The following is a 25070-nucleotide window of genomic DNA, read 5'->3' on the forward strand; positions in this document are numbered from 1 at the left end:
ATCCTTGGTGGCTATCTTTGGAGACTTTACCACCCCTGTCATTCACTGACTGTGACTCTGGGTATAAACACTGATTGGTGCTCAGTCCTGGGGCTGGATACGACAGAGGATGCCAGAGGGTAGGAGGTGGATGTCCTTTGTCTCCAGCCCAACTTCAAAAATCAGACTCCTCTTGGGGGCTCCCTACTGGGACAGGTTAGACTAGATCCTCTCTCCATCTCCTTCTGGCCCTGACTGCCTCTGGAGTTGACATTCACAGCACTCCTCCCCCCTGGCCCCCCAGAACATGCTCCTACTCACAACTGCAAGCCAGAGTACCGAGGTCTGGCCCAGACAATGCCAGGGATCAACCGATGCCAGCACTTGGTCTGGGGATGACCTACTGGACTGGATAAACTGGGAAAGCCAAGTGGGGCAGAGGGGCCAGGTGGGCTAGAATGCAGGGGTTGAGGATCACAGGTTCCCCCGGGCTTAGTGCCGTCAAACAGGCTGGAGAAAGCATGCTCAGACTTCAGCACCCTCACCCTCTAAGTTTGGGCCTTTCAGGAGCTCTAGCATTTTTCCTTTTTTTAAACCCAGAGACCACATCAATGCAATGGAGCCCAAATCAGAACCCAATGTCAAAGAGCTTGGAGTGAAAGCCAGGGCCAAACTGGGGATGGCAGGAGAGTGAGGGGAACTTCCTACAGCCCCAGCCCAGCCATTTGGTTATCTTTTGGAAGGACTGGTTTGAAGCTGGCTCTGGCCTTCCTGGCCATAACCTTGCCCCAGGGGGGGCTTGCAATTGTGACCCTCAGCCTACTGTGAGGTAGAGCCTGGCTAGCCAGGCTGAGCTGCAGGGAAACAACCATCCTAGGGCATACAAGTTTCCCACCCCCACACACTCCTCCCACAGTGCTCCTCAGAGCTGCTCCGCTCACGGAGAGCTGGCTCAGGGTCCAGGGCTCCACACGTGTCCTCCTTTGTCCCTGAAGCCTCTCCCTGAAGAGACGCCTCCCTGCTCTGAGCAACTACCTCCTCGGGCTAGTCCTGACTCCTGCTTTGGGATGACTGTACCCCTAACCAGTTGCCTGGGTGTGAACCCTGGGTGACTTGTAGCGAGTTGGGTCACCTGTAGTGGCTCAGTTTCCTCATCTGTAAAATGGGGATAACACTGCCGCCCACCCCGCGGTGGTTGAGGATCAAATGACCCAGGGCACACCAAGCTCCGGCACAGGGTAAGGCCTACGTACATGGAAGCCAACAGGAACTACCTCGCCGTTGCCTCCTGCGGGCCACGCACTGCCTTAGGCACAGTGACAGGGGAGGGATGGTGCCAAATCCCGCCTCCCCAGGGCTGGAGAATCCGAGGACTCACAGCCAGGGGCCTGACCCAAGGAGAACGCGCCTCGTCCTGCAGCGAGCGCCCCCTGCCGGCCACGGGTCTCCGGGTCGGCGGCAGTGGCTGGTGCTGCACCTGCGGGGCCCCCCGCCCCCGCCCTCCCCCAGGGGACCCCCTCGCGGGCCTGAAAGCCAGGAGCTGCCTGCGGGGGTAGCTTTGCCCGCCTTCGCCAATAGCTTAGTCGTTTCCTGGAGACAGGCGGGCTGGAGTAGACCCTCCCCGCAAGGCTGTGAGAAGCCCGGCTCCCTTGCCCAGAGGACCCCTGACCACTGGCAGTTCCAAATCCTCATCCCACTCAGCAAACAAGCCACAAACGCCGCAGATCCTCCCTGAGTCCCGCTGCCTTCTCTCCCCTCCTCTCAGGCTGCGGCCTAGCCCGGCGCCGCTCCCTGGCTTAAGATCCTTCCAGCCCTGCTCTCCACCCACTAGGCCTCTTCACCTGCTGTTCCCTCCCTGGGTCCTCCCGGCCTCCCTCACCTGGCCTCCGCCTCCTGCTGGCTTCGGTGGACTCCTCAAATGATCTCTGCGAGGATTACACACCAGTGACGGTCACACCCGCCTACACTCTAGAATCACCCGAGGGGCTTTGGAAAAACCCGCGTGTCCAGCCCGCCCCTTACCACCTGATTCCAAACTGCTGGGCTGGGGCCTATATCCTGGAGGTTTTCACACACACACCCGCCCCCAGGTTATTCAAATATGCAGCCAGGATTGAGAACCTCCCATTCTCACATTCCAGAGGCAGCCTGTGCCACGAGGGGGAGGAGCTGATCTGTTTTGCTCAGTGTCAAAACTCCGCACCTAGCCTTACACCATGCATCTATTAGGCGCTGATGAAACCATTGCTTCACGGATGAACACGAGATCTGCCCTTGGCCCGCCAGGCTTTGCATCACCTCACCAGTCCCCCCTCCAAGCCAGAGTACCCTGAAAGGGCTGTGCTTTCTAGCAGCCTCCCCCTGGAGGTCCTCCAGTCCTCCAGGGTTCCCCTGAAATAACCCCTCCTCGGGAAAGCTGTCCCTGATCCCCAACTGACCTCAATTTCCTTGCACCTCGCTCCTGCAGTCCGCCAGCCCCCCAGAGCTTTCCCACAATGCTGCTCATCACCTGGAGTCAGCTGTGGCTCTCCTTCCCTGAGGAGGACATAAGCCTCTGCTGTCTTTTCTGTACCAACCCCAGTGCCTAACACAGACCTTGGCACACACAGTGGCGCTCAGTAGATTAAATTGGTTGGTTGAGTGATTTCAGACCCAGGCATTTTTTTTACCTATTCAGGAGACTTTGGCCTGGGCCCAGACCACTCTAAAAGGCTCTAATTGGGGGTTCCTGGGTGGCTCAGATGGTTGGATGTCTGCCTTCAGCTCAGGTCATGATCTCTAGGTCCTGGGATGGAGCCCCAGTTGGGCTCCCAGCCGGGAGTCTGCTTCTCCCCTTCCCTCTGCCCCTCCCCCCTGCTCATGCTCTTGCTCTCTCTCTCTCGCTGGTGAATAAATAAAATCTTTAAAAATAAACAAAAAAAGAAATAAAAGGCTCTAAATGTAAGGGCCTAGTGAGTTTGGGATCTGGCAATGAACCCTTTGCAGGAACTGTGTGACCTCTAGGGGGCGTAGGGACGATGTTGTCTGAAACCGCGAAGACTCAGGAATGGCTCTCCAAGACAGGTGAGCAGGGAATGTACCTGCACAGAGGGCAAGACCTACACACACAGCAGTGCTTGCTTCCACCTCTCTCCAGAATGGCAAACTGAGTTGAATCGTGTCCCCCTAAAAGATGTGGAAGTCTTAAGCCCTGGTACCTGTGAATGTAGCCTTGTTAGGAAATAGGATGTTTGCAGATATAAGCAAGTTAAGACGAGGTCATCCTGGGTCAGGGTGGACCCTAATCCAAGGTCTGGTGTCTGTATAACAGTGACATTTGGACAGAGATACACAGAGAGAAGATGGCTGTGTGAAGACAAAGCCACGAGGGGGCTAGCAGCTCCTGGAGAGGCCAGTGGTTGCTTGTGGATGGCTGGGTGGGGAAGGCAGAACCAGGCTCAAAAAAAAGTAGTGGCAAACTAAGAAGACATGTTTCTGAAACTGGGCACAAGGCAAGTGCTCCGGACCTGGAGAAACCTGTCTGTGGCAGCAGGAGGGTCCTGGAAAGGGTTGAGAATAGGGTTGCCAGATAAAATGCAAGATGCCCAGTTAAATTTGAATTTCAGATAGGCAATGAATAATCTTTAAGTTTTGCGTGGGACATATTTACACTGAAAAATTATCTGAAAGTCAGAATTAAATTGCGCATCCTGTATTTTCATTCACATGATCTGGCAACTCAAGTCAGGAAGGAAAAAGGCACATTAGAAAGCTGGAGGGAACAGACATCCAGGACAGCAAGTTCCCAGCATCGAAGTGATGTCCGGGCAAGGCCACATCAATCCACTGAGTTGGTGGGGGGTGGGGGGACCTGGTCCTGCCTGTCCTGAGGGTCTGGGCCATCTCTAGGTGCTGGGCCTGGGGAAGCTGTGAATCCCTTCCCCACACCTGGACTCCCAGAGAGAGGGCAGAAATCTGGGGGTCTGGGCCACTCAACCTGGCGTCACCTTGATGCTCTAGGGCTTTGCAGGACTTGTGCCATCAAGTGGATCTGAAACCAAGTTTGAGGGGGAGGACTTGGGAGTGGGACCCAGGGGAGTCAGGGTGGCAGACATGGAGGAAGATGGCAGTGGATCCCCATTACAGTGATCAGAGCAAGCTGAGACCCCTGGGTGGTCCTTGCTGGGAAAGGGAACATGGCTGGAGCAAAGACAAAGTTTCTGAATGTCACAGCCCTGTAGGTGACCTGGTGGTGTTAGGGGGGCTTCTGGGACCCACAGCTCCTCTCCTAGGGACAGCTGGCTAAAAAGAGGGTCTGTGGGGTGACCCCCTGCTGTGCCCTGCACCTGGAGGACAGCACCAGCCACCCAGGCCCTCGAGACAACTGTCTGTCCCCCAGGAGCCCTGGAACCAGGTCTCATCTCTTCTACCCTCCCTCCCCCAGCCACAGAAATTCATCATCAAGTCAGGCAAGAAAAGCAAACTGTTTATTTACACCTTGGTCTGTACATTAGAGTTCCTGAAGGAGTCTGCCTCTGAGAGCCTGCTCCTTTTTGGCTAGAAGCAGGTAGGAGGCAGAGCGCTGGAGGCCCTGGGACACAGCTTTGGGCCTCCCCCCTCCCTCCCTCCATCCCCTAGAGCCTGGAGGTGGAGGGCTCACCCCAGCCCCAAAGTTAAGCCTGCTTCCAGATGGAGGCTCCTAGGGGAAGACTCAAGTGGAATCCCACGGAGTCAAAGCCATCTAACCAACCCACCAACCCTTGGCCAGGAGGCCACACGCACAGCTTATCCCATCTGGGCCCCGGGGGATCCAGCCAAGACAGCAGGAAGAGCTGGGACAAAGGGAGCCGAGGCGAGTCCTCAACAACGCCGGTCCCAGGGCAGGCCAGTCAGCAGTCCGGGAGTTAATGGCACTCGGGTCTGAGCACCTTGGGCGGAGGAGGAAGAGCTCGGCAGTTGTTAACGATGGGATGCAAGCAGCCTCTTCTTTCTTCCCACCTGGAGTCCAAAGCTGTTCAAGACACCGGATGGCGGTGGTCCTGAAGCAGCCCTGTGCCAGGTGCGGGGAGCCGCACTGCTCTAGGGTCTGGGGCGCTGCTGCAGACCCTGCACGGCCCAGCCCGGGGGCCCATGGTTAGGAAGGTGCACTCTGCTTTCTAGAAATGTTGACCCCAATACAGTTAGAGGTGTGTGGAAGAAGGTGCTTGACACAAAAGTTACCCTTTTCTGGTGTGCAAGGCTTCTAAACTAGCTGCAGGCTAGATGAGGGGCTAAGTGGGTCCGAGCCCTCCAAGCTTAAGACCATAATGAAAAGAGTTCTGTACAAAGTTATCAAGTCTGCGAGGCTGAGCGAGGAGCGGGAGGCAGAGCCTCTCCAAGTGGATAAACGTGCTGGGAGGCCTGGCCTGGGAGCACACTCGGCATGGAGGAGGGCATGCTAGATGCACGCGGACACCAAGTGGGACGCTATGTACACACTCACGGGGCTCCGAGAGGACCGGGGTGAACGAGAGGATATAGAAAAGGGGCAGTGGGGGGCATGGAGAATCCTGTACAGTGGAGACAGGGAAGAAAAAAGGCACAAGGACAATGACCCCAAACCATGCGGACAAAACACGGCCTGTGCAGCACAGCAAAGCAGAGGGGCCTGGCAGGAGGTGCAGTCCCCCCAACCCCCACCCAGGGGCCCGGCAGGAAGCCCAGTCCCCACCCCAGGCAACAGCACTCACATCCTGCACAGGGTGGCCCTGGGATCCCATTCTCAGCCACCCTCCTGCTCGGGGCAGACAGCACTCCCTTACAGCCACAGAGACAGAGAAGGAGCCTATGAGACAGGGGTACCGACATCCTATAGCATCACACTTCACCAGGGTCTATACTTTTAGAAACCTTTCCAGAGGACAGCTGATTTTCTCATGTAGGCAGCAGAGAGTGGCAGAAGGGCCTTAGAGCTGTTCTGCTGTATGGGTAGGGCAGGCCCAGAAGGTCCCTAAGGTCAGCAGGGGGAAGGAAATTGCTTGTCATCTGGGGGTACGTGGTCCCTCAGCAGGCCGATCTGTCTCCATCAGCCTGAAGCATCACCCTAACAGGGCTGCCCTAGTCCCAAAGGGGGAACACCAGTGAGGATGCCGACACTCAACCTAAAACCCTCTTTAGCTCTTTTTAAAAGAGTCGCTATGGATCTGCCAGCCGAACAGTCCTTTCCTCAGCATGGAAACTGCTGAGGAAACTTACCCTGCTTTTGGGTTTAAATCTGCTAATGCATTGAACACACATACCCAAGAGCACAAAAAGTGAGCTTAATTTCTTCCTGAGCCGCCAGGCCCCACTGGCCCCTGCTGGTTATTAAGTTCCTCATTGAAACAAAAACACCTACACTGTGCCCTCCTGACCACCAGGACCCGACTGGGGCAGGAACCAGACTTGCCAGCAGAGTAGTGCCCGGAGCCTCCAGGACATGGAGGGGGATGCTGGTTTGGCTACTAACAGTGGAGGAGCGGGGGGTGATACTCATCCACCCAGCCTGAAAACCAGTCAGAGACAAAACCCAAAAAGCCAGTGTCCCCTCCTGCTCAGCCGTGCAAGTAAATGTTTCTGGGGCTGCTTTCAGGGGGACAACCCCTCCCTGACCCTTGACTCTGTTCTACTCCGGCTCCAGAATAGGCCCACTTAGGTTGGCTAACCCCCAGGCTGGTGAGAACAACTGGATACACCAGTTCCTGAAGGCACCTGGCCTCCCATCCGGGGTGAGGGATCCACCCACTTCTCACTACCCTTCAAAGCCACTGACACCCCACCGTTAAGGTAGAACCTCGGTTACAAATCAGACAGGCAGTTCCACCCATTTCCTCTACCCCTGACTAGCAACCTTCCAGTCTCAACCTTGGGCTACACATCAGCATGACCCGGGGAGCTCTCTGAACATCTGGATGCCTGGGCTACCCCCACATTGATTAAATTGGAATCTTGGGGCCGGGCAGCCAGCGGTTCGGCCCAGTCAGCACAGTTCCCAAGCCTCCCCAGGTTATCCCGATGCACAGCCCAAGCTGAAAACCACTGTTTCAGGTCCAAGTGCTTTGGGAGGTTCTTGGGCTCTGTAAGAGGTTTGCAGTAAGTCAGAAATAAAGTCAAAATAAAGCAATCTCCCTCTGACAAGGGAAAAACTCAAAAAATAATTTGTCTGACTTGACCAAAGCTCACTCACTGATTCTGCAAATTTTCTCTGCCTTCCAGTTGGATGTAAGGATGGCCGAGTGCTGTGTAAGACATTGGGTCTGTTGCAGAACCCCCCTTCCTGTGCCCCCGAAACCCCCCTAAACCTCGGAAGAGTCACTACGAATCCCTACTTGGTAGAGTTGCCAGGTTCAGCAAAAACAAAACACAAAGCGCATCCCCCCTACCCAGGCACCCAGTTAAATTATAATCACCTGGGAAGCTCTTTAACCTTTCCAAATACCTGGGCCGCACCCCCACACCACTGGCATCAGAACCTCTGGGGATTTGGCCCAGGTGGCAGAATTTTAAAATCTCCCCATTTTGAGCGTGTCCCAAGCATTGCGTGGAACGTAACTTCTACTGGGAGTTGGCTTCCGTTTGCCGGAATGCACAGGGAGCTGGGCGTCGTGTGTCCAACCCAGCGGCTCCCGGGCCGAGGGGCAAGTGCAGAACTTTCACGTGGACAACATGCAGAGGAGGGGGAAGCACTGGGGGGGGGAGGGGTCGGCCCCACCTGCCCCCAGTTAGGGCGCTCTGGAACCCCTGCTGGGGCCATGGGGCTGGGGCGCTGGGGCCATGGGGCTGGGGCCCTGGGGCCATGTGCCTCCGTTGGGGCTTGTTTTCCTGCATGGAAGGGCAGCTAAAGACACTTTAAAAGCCAGTTAGCCTAGGTTTTAGAAGATGATTTTGGCTCCAGAAAGTTGGATTTAACTTGAGACAAAGTCCATGTAACCCAGGCCTCATTTTAAAGTCGGCGGTCTTCCAGAGATCCCATGCACAGCACCAGGTCCCCTTGGGGCGGTTCAGATGCCGGCTTCCTGGGGGAGGCTGGTCCTGTGGTGCCCCCTTCAGGAAGGAGGCAGCAAAACATTGTCAGCCCACCTTTTCCGCAACAAAGCAGAAACTCCCTCCCACATAGGGACTGTGTAACCCAGGCCTCTGGGACCTTCTCTGGAATTCCATACCAGTGCAGCTAAAGGACATATAAAGTTTTATGTATAAAATGTTCACCCCTGGGGCGAGTCCCCCATGGACCTTGAGGACCTTGATCTGGCTGGCCTCTGTAGGACTCCTTCCAAAGTAAAATCCAGACCAAAGCCAAGTCATGATAGGTCCTTCTTTCCCTTCAATTCGGTACCATTCTCTACTATTAGCATATTCTCAAGAAATCCACTCCTCTTGGCCTTCTTTCTACTGCTGCTCCTCAGACCCCTGGAAGAGCCCAAGGGGACCAGCATCCTAGGGGCTTGAGAGACTCTTAGAAGACTGATCCCTTGCCCTAGTCTTCCTGGGGTAGGTGGCCCCAAAGTCCTGGATCAGACCAAGGCAGCCCCATTATCTGTAGCATGGAACAAATCCCAAACATATGCTTAAGCAGAAATCACACAAGCCAACAAAAGCAGAGGTTGAGTGGAATGGAACGAAGATCGGTCCTGGCCAATCCCTACCTTTGTGAACAGGGTACATACATACCCAAGACCCCAAGCCCCTTCTCACCCTCTCCTGTCCTCTCTTCTCTGTGCACACCCTTCCATGCCCCTCCCCAACATGCCTAAACCTTCCTTTTTACACTAGAGTTGCTGAAGACAACACGAAACTGCAGCGGGGGTGGGGGGGAGATATAAGACCATTCATATTTATCTACACGTAGTTCATACATGTTTGGACTAAAGAAATGAACGACAAGCCATATACAACTGAGACAAACTCAAAGTAAAACTCAAAGTACCATATCTACTCCCAGCTGCCTAGAACAAAAGATCACATTAAAAATCCAGAGTGTGCCTTTCCAGCACATGTCAGGAGGATGGAAGACTAAGGTTTCCCTAAAATGTCTGACCCCAACTGTGTCTCTCGCCAGCACCCCTCTCCTGGCAGAGATCGGAATGCAAGAGTGTTTTTGAACGGTGCTGGAACGCGGGGACCTTGCTATCCAGCTGAGCCAAGCCCAGAGCTCAGAATCCAAAAATCCTAGGCTGAGGCCTGCTGTCCCCAGGCCACGTGGAGAACGGGAGTTGGAAAGCAGGGCCCACTCCCAGCCCACCAGTACCTGCGGGCTCCTGGGAAAATGCAGCCAGAGGGAAGGAGACGGAACAGGGATGGGAGCACGCTCCTCCCTGAAAAGCAAGTCTTTGGATGCCCAATGCCAATACGTGCTGCTTGAGACACCCTTGGCCCCCAGCCTGTCTCCTTCCTTTTAATCCCTTCATCGTACACCCAAGTGAAGTGCTGCTTATTTTTCACGGTCTTAAAAATCAAACAGAAAGAGGTAGGTGAAGTAGGGATGGGGAAGTGTATGGGGAACTCTCAAAATGCCAAGAACCCTTAGAACGAAGGTCGCCCCACGCCAGCTCCTCTGTAGGCCCGAGTCCTTTGGACACACAGAGCACAAGCATCACGGGGGGCTGCCAGCCTGGGAGGGGCTCTGGGAGGGCCCCTTCCTCCTTTCAGAGCCTGAGCACCTAGGCTTCAGAGGTGGCCGAAGAGGTTGGGGAGGATGCAGCTGTTGGGCATTCCAGCTCCTAGAAAAAATCATCAATCTGCTCCCACTCCCAGAGGGAACAGCGGTGGGGTGAAAGAGCCTGTCTCACTAGCGTGTGATTTAATCCTTATCCCCAGAGGTAGAATCATTTTTATCCAGTATCTGAAACACAATCTTCCAGTTCTCGTGATCACAGCAGCTCCTGATAGCAGACCCTGTCCTTCCCACCACCAGTACTGTCTGTCCTTGCGCAGGAACCACAGAATGCACGGATAGCGACCGCACAGAGGTCCTCCACGGCCACGGCCCCACGTTCAGCCCTTGCTGTGTGCACGGCTTCCCCGCATACACACCGGCACACAGGACAGGGTGGCCAGAGATACATTTCCGGTGTGTGTGTGAGGCCCGGCTGGGGCCGCATCCTCAGGCAGGTCTGGGGGTCTGAGGGTCCCTGAGGCCGTGCCGCAGCCAGCCCTTATCTCAGTGTTTGATCTCAAGGATGGAGGGGTTGTGGTCCAGGATGGCCAGGATAATCTTGTCCATGTACTGCCTCAGCCGGAAGTTGATCTCCTCCTGTTCCTTTAGGGCTTCCATGAGCTGGAGGGAACAGGAGAGGCAGGTCAGAGACTCAGCAGCGACCCAGTACCCCACGACAGAGGGGCTAAGGAGACTCTGGGCAAGGCAGCCCCAAGGCCAGCCTCAGCACTCAGGGGCCAGAAACAAGCAAAAGCAGTAAGAATACACACCAAAGGTGTGGCCTCTGCAGATGCCCACGCCCCACCCCCAGGGATCAGAATTGGTCTGTGGAGTGACCCAAGCGTGAGCAATTACTTGGTACAGGCTGAGAACACTGGCCAAAGACATCTACAGTCAAGAACGACTTCCAGGGACACCTGGGTGGCTCAGTGGTTGAGTGTCTGCCTTTGGCTCAGGCCATAATCCCCAGGTCCTGGGATGGAGTCCTGCATCGGGCTCCCTGCAGGGAGCCTGCTTCTCCCTCTGCCTGTGTCTCTGGCTCTCTGGCTCTCATAAATAAATAGATAGATAGATAGATAGATAGATAGATAGATAGATAGATAGATAGATAGATAAAATCTTAAAAAAAAAAATGACATCCAAAGTCCCAGGGCCTTAAGCTGGGACTCCAGGCCACCTCTAGCTGTTTCCTCTACCTGAAATGGCCCCTTCCTAACCCCTCCCTGCCACTCCCCCAGCACAGGTCCATCCTGACGTGTCCTTTAGGATGTCCCTAAAAAGCTGGCTCTGGCCCCAGGCTTGATCCCTTTGAGACTAGGGATTAGCTCTTAGCTCTGCATCCCAAGCCCAGACTAAGGGGTTCGGGGACTTCTTAGGATTCATGTTAAAATGTAACCAGGGTATTTTGGAGGCCTGATCTTTTATAACCACACCCTGGTGGGGAAGAAGGAATGGACTTTGGTTCTGGAGACCTGGGTCCTCTCTCCACAGGCTGGGTGACCTGTGTCCTAGTTTCCCAATCTGTGACATGGAAGTGTCCAGAAAGCCTTTGAGGTGTCAGAAGATATACTACAAGCAGGTGCTCAAGAATGCTAGTGCCTTTCCCCCTGTGGGCTGGAGAAAGGTGAGTTCTAGCCTCTCCTATACTAGGAGAGGTTGATGGAAACGTATTGGTCAACTGGCCGTTTGGTATGTTTCTGGCAGAGCTAAGACTCAGACTTCACTGTTCCCAAACCCATGCTTCTCCCTGCACAGGCAAGGAATCAGAGCCGATGTAACTCCACCTAGAGCCAGGTTCCCTCACAGCTCAGCATGCTGCAGGGAGCTACAGATGGGGACTCTCAGGAACCAGGCTCTGGTCTGCTTTTTCCACTTGGGGCAGCCTGGGGCTTCTCATCACAGCACATGGGGATAGGAAGTGGCTCACAGAGGAAGGGCCAAGCTCCAGAGCAAGAACGGGTGGGCACGTTACCTCATCGCGAGAGGCTGTGTCTATTTCTGCAGCCAGAGACTGGGCTTTGGTCTGGGTGGCAAAGAGGTTCTTTGCTTCATAGAGGCTGAGGCTCAAGATCTGTCCATTCAAGTCATCATTCTGATCCCGCAGCTTATGATTCTCCTGTGGAACAGGACAAAAGCAGTGTCAGCCCCAAGAAGTGTCCAGAACCCACCAGAACCCACTTCTTGGCATTCACAGTCTCCTGACTCCAACCAGGACCCTCCCCTCAGGCGTGAGTCTTGGCTAGCTCAAGATACCCAGAAATGATGTGGCCTCTACCAGGCTCAGGGGGAAGGCCTCGGTCTCGGGAGGTCCTGGGGACCTGAGGAGGAGTTACAGGCCCACTCAGGAGCACTAACTTTCCAGAAGGGGCAGGGCTCCTGGCCATCCCTTCCTCCTTGAGGGTGGGTGAGCCAGCAGAGGAGCTCCTGAAGTCCCATGTGGGGACCCTACCCACTGGGTGGCTCCTTTTCCAACACCAGTGCTCCATACAAGTGATGCTCTGGGGTCCCTGGGCTGGCAGGCTGGCTCTGGGCTCCTCCTGTACCTAGGTTCAGGATCCTGCTCTGGGAGAACTCTTTCCAGGGACAGTTTTGCCCCCGAGTATGGGTGGCCCCACAGTGCCCTGCCCAGACCCCATGTGCCAGCACCATGGGCTAGCTTTTGCCCAAAGTCTCCTAATTGCTCAAACCTTGGACTTTGGGTGCCCTGTCATGAATGTGAAAGAGCCGGGGTTTTAGGACTGCTGTGGGATGCTGGTGAAGCCAGCTCGGGGGTATAATCTATACAGCAGTTTCCTGCCCCCCTGGGGTCAGGCTAGGCTGAGTGGGGGCTCCACTTGCCATCACTGCCCCGCTTGGTCTCTGCCCCTCCTGATCCTGCTCCCCAGTCATGGAAGTGCTCCTGGGAACCATCTGAAATGGAACCTTGGGCTCGGGATCTGCTTCTGGGAGAACCCAACACAGCGAGACAGCGCTGTGCAGCTGGGCAGGGTGGGGTCTCATTCGCCAGCCCATCACCTAGGACAGCAGAGTGGTGTCTATTTCTTCTCATGGCCTCCAAGGAGAGCCCCTGGGGCTCGCAGCAGACACGGCCTGGAGGCCTAGAGGCAAGCAGGCCATCTTGCCGAGCAGGGAGGTAGGGCCGAGCAGCCCCGATGGTCAGGCCGGTCAAGGGGAGCAGACGGGAGCAGACGGGACTGCGTGTGGGAGGGCGGTGCTCCAGCCCCCGGCCCCTCAGAGACCCGTCCTGCGGGGCCCGAGGCTCCGAGGCCTACCTGCTTGAGCCGCTTGACCTCATGCTCCAGCTCCACCTCGCGGGCCCTGGTATTGAACTCGCCCAGGCCAGAGGACGAGCTGCGACCCCTGCCCGGCCGCTCGCAGTCCAGCTTGAACATCTGCAGGTGCTCCAGCTCCTTCCGCAGGTCCTCGATGAGCTGCATGGGAGAGAGGCGGGCTGGGGGACGGCTGGGGGAGCAGGGCTGCGGGACGAAGCCCTGGTGCCCCCACCCCCGACCGCCCAGCCCGGGGACCCACCTCCTGCGTCGCCTCCCGCTCCTTCTGGAACTCAAGGCGGTTCTGCCGCAGCTTGTCCATCACGCGCTTGTATAGATCCGTCTCATCCTTGAGCCGCAGGCTCGTGTCCTCCAGCCGGTCAGACATGCGCTGCCGCTCCTGGAGGCGGGGGCACCGGGGGCACCGAGTCAGGGAGGAGAGCTCCCAGAGAGGCTCACCCTGCCCCAGGACCGGTGTGGGGCTGGGAATCCAGCCAGCCCCCTGGACGGGGCCCTCTGAGTCACTGCTTAAGGAAGCTGCCAGGTCCCTTGTGATTCTAGGGAATCACGGCTAAAAGATGTGAGGCCTCTGAAGTCCTCCAGCGGTGCCAGATGAAACCTGAATCAGGTGCAGCCAAACGAAAGCTAACCTCCTTCTCTTTGGTTTATTATTGTTTTCCTCCATTATATAAGAAAATATATTCACAATAAGAAAAATTTGGAAAATCAGAAATCTAGGAAGACAAATTACTATTCATATTTTATTGCTTTTTGTTCTTAAGGCAATTTTTAAATGATTTCATTTATTTATTTGAGAGAGAGAAAAAACTTGCAGGAGCAGAGGGAGAAGCAGACTGCCCGCTGAGCAAGGAGCTGGATGCAGGACTCAATCCCAGGACCCCAAGATCATGACCTGAGCTAAAGGCAGATGCTTAACCTACTGAGCCACCAAGGCGCCCCTAGGGCAATAATATTAGAATTCCAGAAACTAGCAACTAAGGGTCTCTGTGGACAACACTGCCTCTCTGTGGATTCAGCTCCAGATCCAAGTCTGAGAGATGCCGCGACCTGCTCTCACCTCATCCAGCTTCTCTGTCTGTGCCTTGAGCCGGGTCACTGTTGTTCTGAGCTCCACATTTTCCTCCTCTAGCTGCTGCACTCTGCGGGGGAAGGAGAAAGACAAAAATGTCAGCAATGGAGGTGATCTTACAATAGACAGACAATCTGCAGCGATCCTCTGCTGCCTGGAGGAGGAAAGATGCCAGAAAGCAACAGAGAGCGAGAGACCAAGAGAATATGAATAGTTGTTCCAGATGGTAACACAGCTTTGAGCTTCCTGTCATCCGAGGCAAAATGGTAAAAACAATGAATCACCATCCTTATGTTTTTGATAAAAGGAAACATTCATTTGTGAATAAGAACATGGGATTCTTTTTGCACGTATCCTTAGAGCCTCAAACAACAGAGGGGAGGTTTTCCTGCTAAATAGAGTCTTCCTGTGGCTCCTGTGGCTGGGCCCTCCTATTAGAACTCACACTGGTAAACCAATGACAATATTTGCTTTCTCTCCCTGGCATCTCCCCCCAGGCTCTTTGCTTGGCTCTCCCGGCAGCCACCTCTGACACCCACGGGGACTGGTTCTGGTGGTCATAATCCTCTGTGTTAGTGTTCACAGGATGCTGTCCTAACGGATTCCATGAGGAGACACAGCCCAGGTACCCAGGTCGCCTTAAGTGACCCGAGGGGAGGGCAGGGGAGCTGGGCTGTCAGTGGCACCAGAATAGTGTAGGGTCATTTCTCCACTGACTCCTACAGAACATTCCCTCTCCTTTGCACTTAACACTTTCTTCCTGGAGCGATGGCCTCCTGACCTCCACTGCCCTCTGGGCTCCCCAGGAGCACAGGGGTAGCCGTCCTCTCTGCCAGGGAGAGGTAGCTTGTGGGTGGCCTTCCTGGCCTGTAGTGAGGGCAGTCCTGGGACTTTTTCATGGTCTTTACGTGTACGTACTACTCTGATATGCAGCATCTCACCTGCCCTCACAGTCACTCAATGGGGCAGGAAGGGAGGGATGACAGATGGGGAAAGTAGGGCCCAGGAAATGACACGGTAGGTCCAAAGTCATGGAGCTGAAGGGTGACCAACCCAGATTCCCAAGCCAATACTCCTCTCTCTGCCAGCCTCAGCTTCCAACAGCTATCCCTGCAGCCCAAAAGCCCAAAGGAAACCAGGCCCTGCTTTTCCATTGACCTTGGTCCCGGGGACCCAGGGTCCACACACCCAAGTGTTCAGGGTTGGGGAGAATCTGACAGCAGGGGGAGCCCCGAGCCTGGACATTAGACCCACTGTTCTTCCACCTGTTCTCTGGTTGATAGACAGGAGTGTTATTTCCAGGTGTACCTAGTATGAGCAATGCTACTACGATGATTCTGTTATATACTTCCTGGCAAACGTGTTCAGCTGCTCAGGGATCAAGAGGAGAACTGTTAGAACGGAGGGCTTTCCTCCGGGCTCAGCATTCCATCTATACAATGGACCGTGCCTGTCCCATAGGCCTGGACCAGGAGTGGAGGGTGCAGCCGCGGGCAGAGGGCTCTGCGGGGAGGCCGTCCCTGGCAGGGGCCCACCTGGTGTTGAGCAGCTCGATCTCCGTGCTCTTCTCTCTCTCCAGCTTGCTATAGGCTTCACGGTGTCGTCGTGCCTCCTCCTCCAGGGCCTGCTCAGCCATGGTCTCCTGATCTTTCACCATCTCCTCCAGCTCATGCACCCTGAGGAGAGGGGTGCGCACGCCAGTCCAGGGCCAGCTCTCATGGGTGGTGTCTTCCTGCCCTATCCCTGGCTGCAACTACGGGACCCCTCAGCCCTGAGACCCTGGCTCAGCAATAGCCGGGCTGTGGGAAGTGGCAGCATGTTCGCCAGGCCTGTAGGTCAGCAGCTTCACCAACAGATGAATTAGGGACACCCCAGCATGGAAGGAGAGGTGGACCAGGCAAGCATGCCAGGAGGACCTGGCGGTTGGTCCAGAGGGGAGCAGGGCTCCACCGAGAAGGTGGCATTCCCAGGCCAGGCACAGGGAAGGATGGCAAGCCCTGCCATGGCTGCATGAAGCAGTCCTCAGGCCTCGGCTTCTCCTTTTGCTCTCCTGCCTGGCCACCACCCCTCTGACCAGTAATTCAGCTATGGGAGCCTTGATTCCAGAAACAGGCAAGTCCTTGGATAGTGACCCAGAGTGTGCCAGACCCAGGAAAGGGCCAGGTCCTTCTAGCAGCCTAGCTGGCATATCAGTCCAGGGCACATTTCAAGGTAATAGTCCCTCCAGGAGGCTGACTTTCTAGGGTGCATAACAGAACCCATCCTTGGGCCCTATAACGTTGAGGACCAGACCCTGGGTGGGGATCAGTTTACTGAGTTTCATGCCAACCCGTGAGGACCTCTACACTCTACATACACTACCTCACCACAGTCGTGGTCAGTGGGCCTCTGTCAGAATGAGGGGCAGCAATGCCTGGACCCTTTCACTAGCAGAGGTGCAAATCCCTGACTCACATCAGCCTCTCCCTCTACAGAGCTTGTCCCCAGAAGGGGGGTCAGACTATCATCATTGTCAGTCAGAGAAATAGGGGACTCCTGCCTTTAGGCTTGCCCTGGTGCTGCAGACCTGGAGGTCAAGGTCAAGCTCCAACCCATTTCTGAGTTCCCAGAGACCAGTTCCCCCTGCCATCCTGCATGGGCAGGGCCATGTAGCAAGGGGCTGATGCATCCCAGCATCTAGAGAGGAGGGGCAAGACGTGTAGGTGACCACGCCCTGCTTTTCTCAGGGGCCCTTACAACAGAGACTGCCATCTGTTCCCCAGTCACAGCCAGGCTCTCCCCCAACTTCCACCCCACCCCCGCCGAGCCAGCCCCCCCAGCCCCAACCTGTGCACCAGCTGCGTGTTCTCCTGCTTCAGTTTGCTTTTCAGGTCTCCGTTGGTCAGGCTGTCATTCTCTAGTTCAGTCACCTTTTTTTCCAGGAAGCTCACCTGCAAGCAGGAGGCAGAGGTGGGGGTGGGGGTCAAGGGGCCTCTGAGCTCACAGGACAGAGAAGCAGAAACTGTGGAACGGACGGCCAGGCCCTCCAAGTGTCTGTGCATGAAGGGTGGTAAGGGCAGGGGTGTGTGTGCTCACATTATAAGGGCCACCCATCCCCACTTCCTGGGACAAAGACGGTCTCCGTCTCCCAGGTCCCCAGACAGCTGCTGGAACACTCCCCACCACCTCCAGGGGCATGTACCCATCAAGCCCCACCTCTGCCCAGCCAGGACCCACCTTCTCGGTGATGTCATTGTCACAAGAGTCAATGCTGTCTCGGAACAGGTCCTCGGTGCTACCATCGCTGCTACTGAAGTTGCTGCTATGCATGAGCTGCCTGAAAGGGGTTGAGGGGGGTGGAGGGCTATAGAGGCCGGCCTCTGGGAATTGGGATCCAGAGCAGGCTATGCACTGACAGGGGACTAGGAACCCAGCCATGGAGGCTGTCCTCACCCAGTCAGGGGAGGAGAGTTGCCTGACCTCTGAACTTAAGAGATCATCTGGTTCAGGATGGTAGATGGGCTGCTATACCCCTCCAGGCAGATATGGCAAATCCATCACGGCTCTGCCTTGCTGCTCAGTACCCCTCTTCATGCCAGTGTTCTAGCCAGTAACTACCCAGTGACCAGAGCGGGCACATGAACCCCCCGACCACCTCCCTCCAGCTGTAAACCTGCCCAGTGAAGACAGACTGGCCCCACAGTGCTGGCAGAGGGTCCTCTCGAGGCCTCCCAGCAAGACTCAATCCCCTCCAGCAAACCAGCTCCTCCTGCATCTCTGGGGACCCTGGGAAGGGGCAGAGAGAAGGAGGCCCACCCAGACTCAGCAGGGCAGCCGGCTGGGTGGGTCTACAAACAGGCCAACATTGGCCGAGGGAACTCTTGCTAGAGGCAAAACCCAGCTACCATTCTCCAGAGGCTCCCACTTCCTGCTCCCTGCCAGGCAGCAGCCATGTGTCTGCCAACGGGCTGTCCTGTCCCAGTTCTGCTCCTGAGCCAGGGCCTGGGCACTTGCCAGCAGCTCCCAGGGCCCAGGGCATAGACCTAGGCCAGCCTACAGGAGAAGCTGGATCCTGAGATCCAGGGTGGGATCCTTGGAAGTGAGCTGTGCAGGATATAACCTGGAGCCAAGTGACCAGCTCTAATGGGGCACCCTCGTGCCCAACCTCAGTCAGCAGGAACCCCGGGAGGCACTGGTACAGCTGCTAGTCCCAGAGAGCAGGGAGCCGCCCCACAGCCATGAGATGGGCTGTGTCTCCCTGGGTGTCCCAGGTGTGCCTGCCTGAAGCTGAAACAGCCAGGGGCTTGGGCGAGGCCAACTGCTCCTGGCACTTCTTTTTCAGAAGTAGACCTCATCTGGCTGCTCTGCCTGCACTTGTGGGATTCTTCATTCCCCCAAGGGGGTGCCTTACCGTCCGAAGGCTGTGCTAGAGATCTTCCGGTTAGGGCTAGAGAGAGAGAGAGAGAGAGGACAGTCATTGAACAGAGGGGGCTCCAGTACACTCCTTACTCTGCTGTGGCTGCAAGAGACCTGAGTACACCATGGAGCTTTGTCCCACCCACTGCAGGTGGGCCCTGAGTAGAAGCCCCAAGTAATCAGCTTGGCCCTGAGTAGAAGCACCTTGATTTTCCCAATGCAGAAAAATGCAAGCTCCCCGGGATCAATCCCACTCTGACAGTGCTCTCACTTGCCACGACAGAGTGGGGCCACCTCGCCTGCAGCTTCCTCTTCTGGGTACCCCCTGCCCCACCTAGCCCTGGTCTCCCATCCCTCTGCTGGGTCCTGGGGACTCACCTGTTGGCCTTCAGGTTTTTCAGCCGGGCTTCCAAGTCATTCAGCAGGTTGATTTTCTTGCAACACTGAGAGCAGTAAACATCCAGCAATTCACTGTTGTAGGTGTGCCGCATTTTCCTTGGGGTCTGCCCCGCACTGATTGAGGAGAGAGAAAGAAATCACCTCCTGCTCTCCAGTCTGGTGCCCTACTCCATCCTGCTGAGCTTGTTTTACAAGATTCTGCAATACACGTGAACCTTTTGTACGTGCATTTAGGGGCAGATGAAGTAGAAACACAGCAACAGATCTTCCCTCCCTCAAAACCCTCAGAGAATAAGCCAATGAACAGTACCCATTTCACAGATACAGCAGCTGAAAACTAATGGCAGAGTAAGTCATGACTAGGTCTGTAGGTCACCTGGAAGGACCCTTCAACACCAAGGTGCTAGGGAGCAAGACAATGAAGACCCCAGAGTCTGCAGCCCCCCACGTGGGTTAATTCTGATTCTTCCTCAAGATAGGAGGAGAGATAAAAAATTTTAGACCCCGACCAGAGTGCCGAGGCAGCGCCCCCAAACCCCTGGAGCAGAACCCATGTAGCTGAGGACTCCGCCCTCTGAACCCCCACCCCAGGATGAGCTTCGGTTGGTTCCACCACTTTTCCTTGTACCCCAAATGCCATTCAAGACCACGGGGCCACCTGGAAGACACTGAAGATCCCAGGTCTGAGTAGACATTGGTCCTGGTCTCGTCATCGGGGCAGGGGCTGCTGGGGGCACAGTCCACATCGTCCCCCTCCCCATAGTCTTCAAACTGCTCCTCGTTGCTGATAAGCGAGGTGGTGGAGTGTGTGGAGAGGTCTGACGTGGTCATGGATGGAGCGTGGCCCAGGGACCTGGGTGTCAGAGGAGGAGAGAAGGCGGCCGTTAATGCAGCCTCGTTCACAGCTTGTACTGGCGAGACCAGCCAGCCTTCCTGGAGGTCAGTCGGTGCCAGAGATCAGAAGCCTAGTTGAGTTTGTGCTTCCTGACCTGGTGAGTACACTTTGGGGACCTCATCCTAAGGGAAACCTTTTGCCACAGAAACGGTTCCTACACGAGAGATATCCAAACCAATGATTCTCTAGAGCAGCAAAGCACCGCTTAGCACCTAATGGTTTCCCTGCATTAACTCACCATAAATCATAATAACTTATGTATATAAGATTATATATTCTACATTGCTAATACTAGCAAATTGAGTGATCAAATTACAGTTGCAAAATTATAACATGGATTAGGAAATAAAATGATCAAATTATGGATTATCGAAATGTTGAAAGGTCTGTAAAAAAAAATACTAGCAATCCTATGGGAAAATTAGTACGAATTAAAAGTTACATGTGAAAACTTAAGTTATAGAAAGTAAAAGGGGTCTACAGGATAAGAAAAGTAGGGCATGAAAATATTTCCGTGGTGGCAGGGCTGGGGTCTGGGTGGTGGGATTACAGTAGGTTGGTTATTCCCCTCCATCCTCCCCACTTTTCTACCTTTCTCACATTCTGTTTAATTGGCTGGGACTCTAATAAGAAATTAAGTCTTAAAATAAATAACAGCGAGCTGCCAGGTGAGGAGGCGCTTCTCCTGATTTACAGAGGGGACTTCTAGTCCAGAAAAGCCTCTCTACAAAGAATGTGGGTCAGAGAGCCTAGGCCTCTCTCGGGGGCCCCTGCGGTATGACCTGTGACCGTATCAGGGGCTGGCTGACCCGGCCTGCAGCCTGAGAAGGAAGCATAGCTCATCACCTGCCAAAACAGATCTTCCCTTTAGTTGTCGTGAGGTCATGTCTGCATGGTGTCACTCATAAATGATGGTTTTTCTGAACTACTAAGCCTCCACACTCCCAGCTGGGCCACCGGGCCAGGTGGCAAGAAGCAGGGAACCAGTTAAGGCAGTAATTCTCAAACTGTGCCCTTGAGGGTTCCCAGTCTCTATCTGAAAATCAGAGTGTTGATGATAGGGCACAAGAGAGGACCCTCCTGGTACCTCCACCCTGTGTTTTGTTTCGTTTTTAAACTTACTTATTTGTCCTCAGTTCCTTAGAGCCTTGGGTAGAATTCATCATACCCCTCAGCTCTTTCTCCTACACATTTTACTACAAGCCAGCCCTGCTGGGTGCCTCTTGGTGATGGGTCCCCAAAACACAATGTGAATGACCAAGTGGCAAAATGGTGAGCCAGAGGGTCAACAGGTCTGTGGTCCCTGACCAGCTGTCCTTGGTGGCTGGTCGTAGTATCACTCACAGACTGCTCCCACTGAGAACAGCTGGACTCCCAGAGGCCCTGGAGTCTGAGAAGCCCTGCACTGAGAAAATGTATAGGAAATTATATTTTTAAGGTCAAAAAAATGATTAAAAATTGACAATTTCATATGGTCAAACTGACACCCCCTCTCCCACCCTCTCCAAATCTCTGGGGTGGCCATGACCATCACTTTCTGATATGTGGCGCTCCAGACTAGTTTTAACTCACTTGTCTTCTGGCAGGAACAGGCCCCCGAGCCCTCCATCCTTCTCTTCGGCAAGCGATCCCTCCAGGCTCTGGGTGCTCTCCATCGGGCTGTCCGTGTCTGACTCTGGGGGGCCTTCAGCGGGGGCCAGTGTCATAGCCTCCTCCTCGTCCTCGGGGAAGAAGCCGGGGCCCCTGGGGAGGAGCTCGCCATCAGCGAAGGTAAGTCCTGGCACCTCGCTTCCCTGGGAAAGACAGAGAGGCACCCCATGAGTGGGGCTGGGTCCCCGGGGCTTAGCACATCTCATCAGACTTCAAGGATGTCAGCAGGGATTGGGGAGCAGGGGAACCCAGACCCCAGGACCTTGAGGGTAACAATACCTGGCAGGTGACCTGTCTTGGATCTCTCACAATGACTGTCTCATGAGAGCCTCACATAGCCAGAACCCTGGGACAGCCATCCATGGAGAAGGGCCACAGGCAGGCCAGCTATGTCGCTCAAGGCACCTGGACAGCTTGTCAGGGTCTGCGTCACAGTCTGCACAGGCAGCCGAATGGCTCCGTGACTGAGCTAAGGGCAGAGCCGTAACAGATGGCCACCAGGAATGACGACCCCGACAGAGCAGAGCTGGATGCAGCAGGGTATGGGGATATCCCCTAGCACAGAATCTCCCTCCGTGATTCGAGGCATGTCAAATAACCTCTGTGAACCGCAGTTCCCTCCTCGGTAAGTTGAGAGGGACGATGGACTAACGGGATCACGGAGTCTCCGGGGAGGACCTCAACCAATCAATCCTGGCCACAAGACACGGTGCCAGCCCGGGAGGGACAGTCTGCTGTGCCCCTCACAGCCATGCTGGAGAGGAGGACACGAGGTCCTTCGATTCTGAGCTTGGGGTGGGTCCCCAGTGCCCAGCACATGGCCCACCACAATGTCAGTTCGGGACAAATGTTTGCTTGGCCTTTTTGCTGAGACCACCTGACAGGTTAAGGGCTCTGGCCTTATTCAGAGTTTACCTCGTCTGAGAGGCAGCTCCTGACAAACCACTTCTTGGGGCTTCCACCTGCACCTGTCCAAGATGAGAAGCCTTTCCCCAGGCTCTTTGGGGTGCTCCCTGGCGAGGGCTAGTAGAGCCTTCCACGACAGGGGGTTCCTGCAGCCCCAGGACTGCAAGACGGGCAACAGAACAAAGCCTGTGAAGAGCCTCCAGGCACCTCAGACAAGGACCGGACCAGGGACATCCAGGGAAGGTGGTCAGCGACAGGCCTGGCTGGGCCCACCTGGAAGGGTGCAGTCCCCGCTGCTCGTGGGGGGCAGGCAGCCCTCCTGGGGCTCCCTCCCCACCAAGACTTCCTGGCAGTTAGTGGGCTTGGCTCCTGCCGTGCCACGACTCGGCCGAGCGCTGGCTGGATTGGCAAGTCGGCACCAGGCAGCCAGGCGCCCCGACTTGAGGCCCAGGGGCCGGGTAATTAAAACCACTCCCAGTGTTCGCACAGCGCTTTCCACCTCGAGGCCGCTCATCCGCCCCACATGGCTCCCAACCTCACAGGACCCTGCACCCTGGGCAAGCTCTTCCTCTGCAAGCCCGAAGCTGCAGCCCAGGAGAAACAACGCAAAACCAACGTTAACGGAGCAGCCGCCCAGTTCTGGAGACAGAGCTGAGAGTCCGTGCAGAATCTTCTCCGGGCTTACGACCGCTTCAGAACAGCGATCCTTCTCCCCAGTTAATGAACCAGGGAATCGAGGCTCAGAAAGTAGCCCGCCAGAAGCCTGGCCAGCAGGCGGAGGGCCACCTACCTCCACCCGCCCCCTGCTTGGTTCCATTTATCAGTGATGCGACCCACACTTCATGGGATTTTCAATCTCATGGTGACAACGAGAAGATTGTGCATCACAGGAACATATTAGGAAGTATGAAGCCTGGGCATTCTGTCCCTGCTGCCCGCTTCCCACCCGCACCGGGAAGCTGCCCGGGCCAGTGCGCGGACCCTGGAGAAACCAGGCAGGAGGGAGACAGCCCACCCAGGAGAGCAGGGCACCTGGCCGGGCAACGCATGTGCTCTGTTCCTTCCTCTGCAAGCTTTTTGCCTTCTCAGCCACAAGGGCAGGGCTAGCACTTGCTAGGAATGCCCGCCTTGTGGCTTATAGGAGTCCTTGGCCACTTCGGGTTCTCAAAGCCCCATCAGTTGGGTCTCCTTCCCCCCACCCCCGCACCCCGTAGGTGAGGTGACTTGCCTGGGGCTACACGGGAGTTGGTGGCAGGGTGGGACTGGACCGTGAGCCACCAGTTCCTACGCTCTCCTCAAAGCTTGGCCAGCACGGGGTCCTGAGGAGGCTGCTGCCCACCCCCACCTACAAGTTTGCAGGAGGCAAGCAGGGCACCAAGGAGCGACCAGTAACCATGCTCCCCGGGTGTCCGGCCTGGGCTGTGTCTGATTCATGTTTGTCTCCTTGGAGACTGAGACATAGAGGCCCAGTTTTTGCCGGGCATGATGCCCAGAGACACCCAACTCACTATATGCAGGTGGGGACCATGACCCCATCTCACCTGATGCCCCAGAGCAACATACCCACTTCTGACAGCTGGACCAAAAGAAAAGAATGGCCTGGTTCAGCCATGGCTCTGACTGAGCAGAGTCCACATGTGCCTGGTCCTTCATGATTGTCACAGCAGCCGGTCTGTCTCCCACACATATCCCCATCCAGCTCTGACACCAGCCCCGGGAGAGCCAGAAGACGTGTATGGGGCAGCGATGAAGGAGTCACAGTCCTAGTCTGACATGTGGGGAAGATGGGGCTCAGGGTGGGCAGGGACTGGCCTGGAACTTCCCTGCTACCCAGCGCCCTGCGCACACGTAGAGCCAGGCTCTGGACATGCACCGCCCCCTTGCTACACACACACACACACACACACACACACACACACACACACACTCACTCTCAACATACAGCCTTTTCTCTTAAGATCAGCTGCCTTCCCACATTAACATCTTTCCATTCAACACACTGTTGTTTACCCAAAGCAAGTTAAAATTTTTATAACTTCAAAACCATTTTTAGTAGTTTTCCCCCTAAATTCAAATAATATCAAAACAGCTGTAAGTAACTATATGCCCTGGTTGGCCTGGGACAGTACTGGTTTGGCATTTGTCCTGGAGAGAAGTGGCCCTGCTATCCCTGCTCCATTCTTCTGGGCCCTCTGGTAAAGGGAAGGGCATAGCACCAGGCCTGGGAGGGGTGCTGTGGAAGTGAGGATGGCCTGCTCTGATCCCAAACACCTCAGGAAGGGAGGCAAAGCACGGCAGCTGCTGGAAGGTGCTAGAAGGCTACTATTCATTGGTTTGGAGACTAGGAAGTATGCCCTCCTCAAGAGGCTGGGCCTGGGGAAGTATCCAAGACCAAGGTTTTCTAGAGAGATCGAGGGCTGAGGTTGAGAAAACAGGCCCTATCCAGCTACTCTGGCAGGGCAGGCCTGTATCACCAGTGTCCCCTCTCCTCACCCCTACCCTGTCTCCAGCTGGACTGGATGCAGCTGGCCCTGGCTAGAAGAGGGAGCCCAGAGGCACACAGCCTGCCTGTGGGAGCACCTCTCCAGTGAGAGTGCCTTTACCCACCAGCGGGCTCCACAGTCACCCTTCCTCTGTAGGAAGCTGGCACAAGCTGAATTCAAAAGCTGGTTAAAAAAAAAAAAGAAATACCCATGGTAGGAGAGGGCATCCCAATATCAGAGGGGCCAACCATGTCCCTCTGTCCACATGCCCAGAGGGGGTGTGGCAGGGTTCAGACACGATGACTTTATTTGGTCCTCCCCATCACCTGGCCCTAGTGGGATGCCACCTCCA

The 25070-nt window shown here is 55.5% G+C and overlaps 1 protein-coding gene across 4 annotated transcripts in view; it reads right to left on the bottom strand.

Annotated features, from left to right (window-relative positions):
• Nucleotides 1-4423: 4423 nt before the first annotated feature.
• Nucleotides 4424-25070, bottom strand: part of RAB11FIP4 (RAB11 family interacting protein 4) — a 117540-nt gene continuing 96893 nt past the window's right edge. For 3 of the 4 annotated variants that reach the window (XM_038548189.1, XM_038548191.1, XM_038548192.1), the window contains 12 exons: nucleotides 21252-21472; nucleotides 19443-19637; nucleotides 18764-18898; nucleotides 18381-18416; nucleotides 17207-17306; nucleotides 16817-16920; nucleotides 15526-15666; nucleotides 13979-14060; nucleotides 13163-13300; nucleotides 12904-13062; nucleotides 11604-11747; nucleotides 4424-10252 (listed from right to left, as the gene is read on the bottom strand). In XM_038548189.1, coding sequence (XP_038404117.1) covers nucleotides 10136-10252; nucleotides 11604-11747; nucleotides 12904-13062; nucleotides 13163-13300; nucleotides 13979-14060; nucleotides 15526-15666; nucleotides 16817-16920; nucleotides 17207-17306; nucleotides 18381-18416; nucleotides 18764-18898; nucleotides 19443-19637; nucleotides 21252-21472 — 1572 coding nt within the window. In that variant the 3' untranslated portion in view covers nucleotides 4424-10135. Of the gene's footprint in view, nucleotides 10253-11603; nucleotides 11748-12903; nucleotides 13063-13162; nucleotides 13301-13978; nucleotides 14061-15525; nucleotides 15667-16816; nucleotides 16921-17206; nucleotides 17307-18380; nucleotides 18417-18763; nucleotides 18899-19442; nucleotides 19638-21251; nucleotides 21473-23798; nucleotides 23824-25070 lie in introns of those variants that run through there. The other variant, XM_038548190.1, reaches the window with a different exon arrangement.

The sequence above is a fragment of the Canis lupus genome, chromosome 9 (genome assembly GCF_011100685.1).
Source record: "Canis lupus familiaris isolate Mischka breed German Shepherd chromosome 9, alternate assembly UU_Cfam_GSD_1.0, whole genome shotgun sequence".
NCBI lineage: Eukaryota > Metazoa > Chordata > Mammalia > Carnivora > Canidae > Canis > Canis lupus.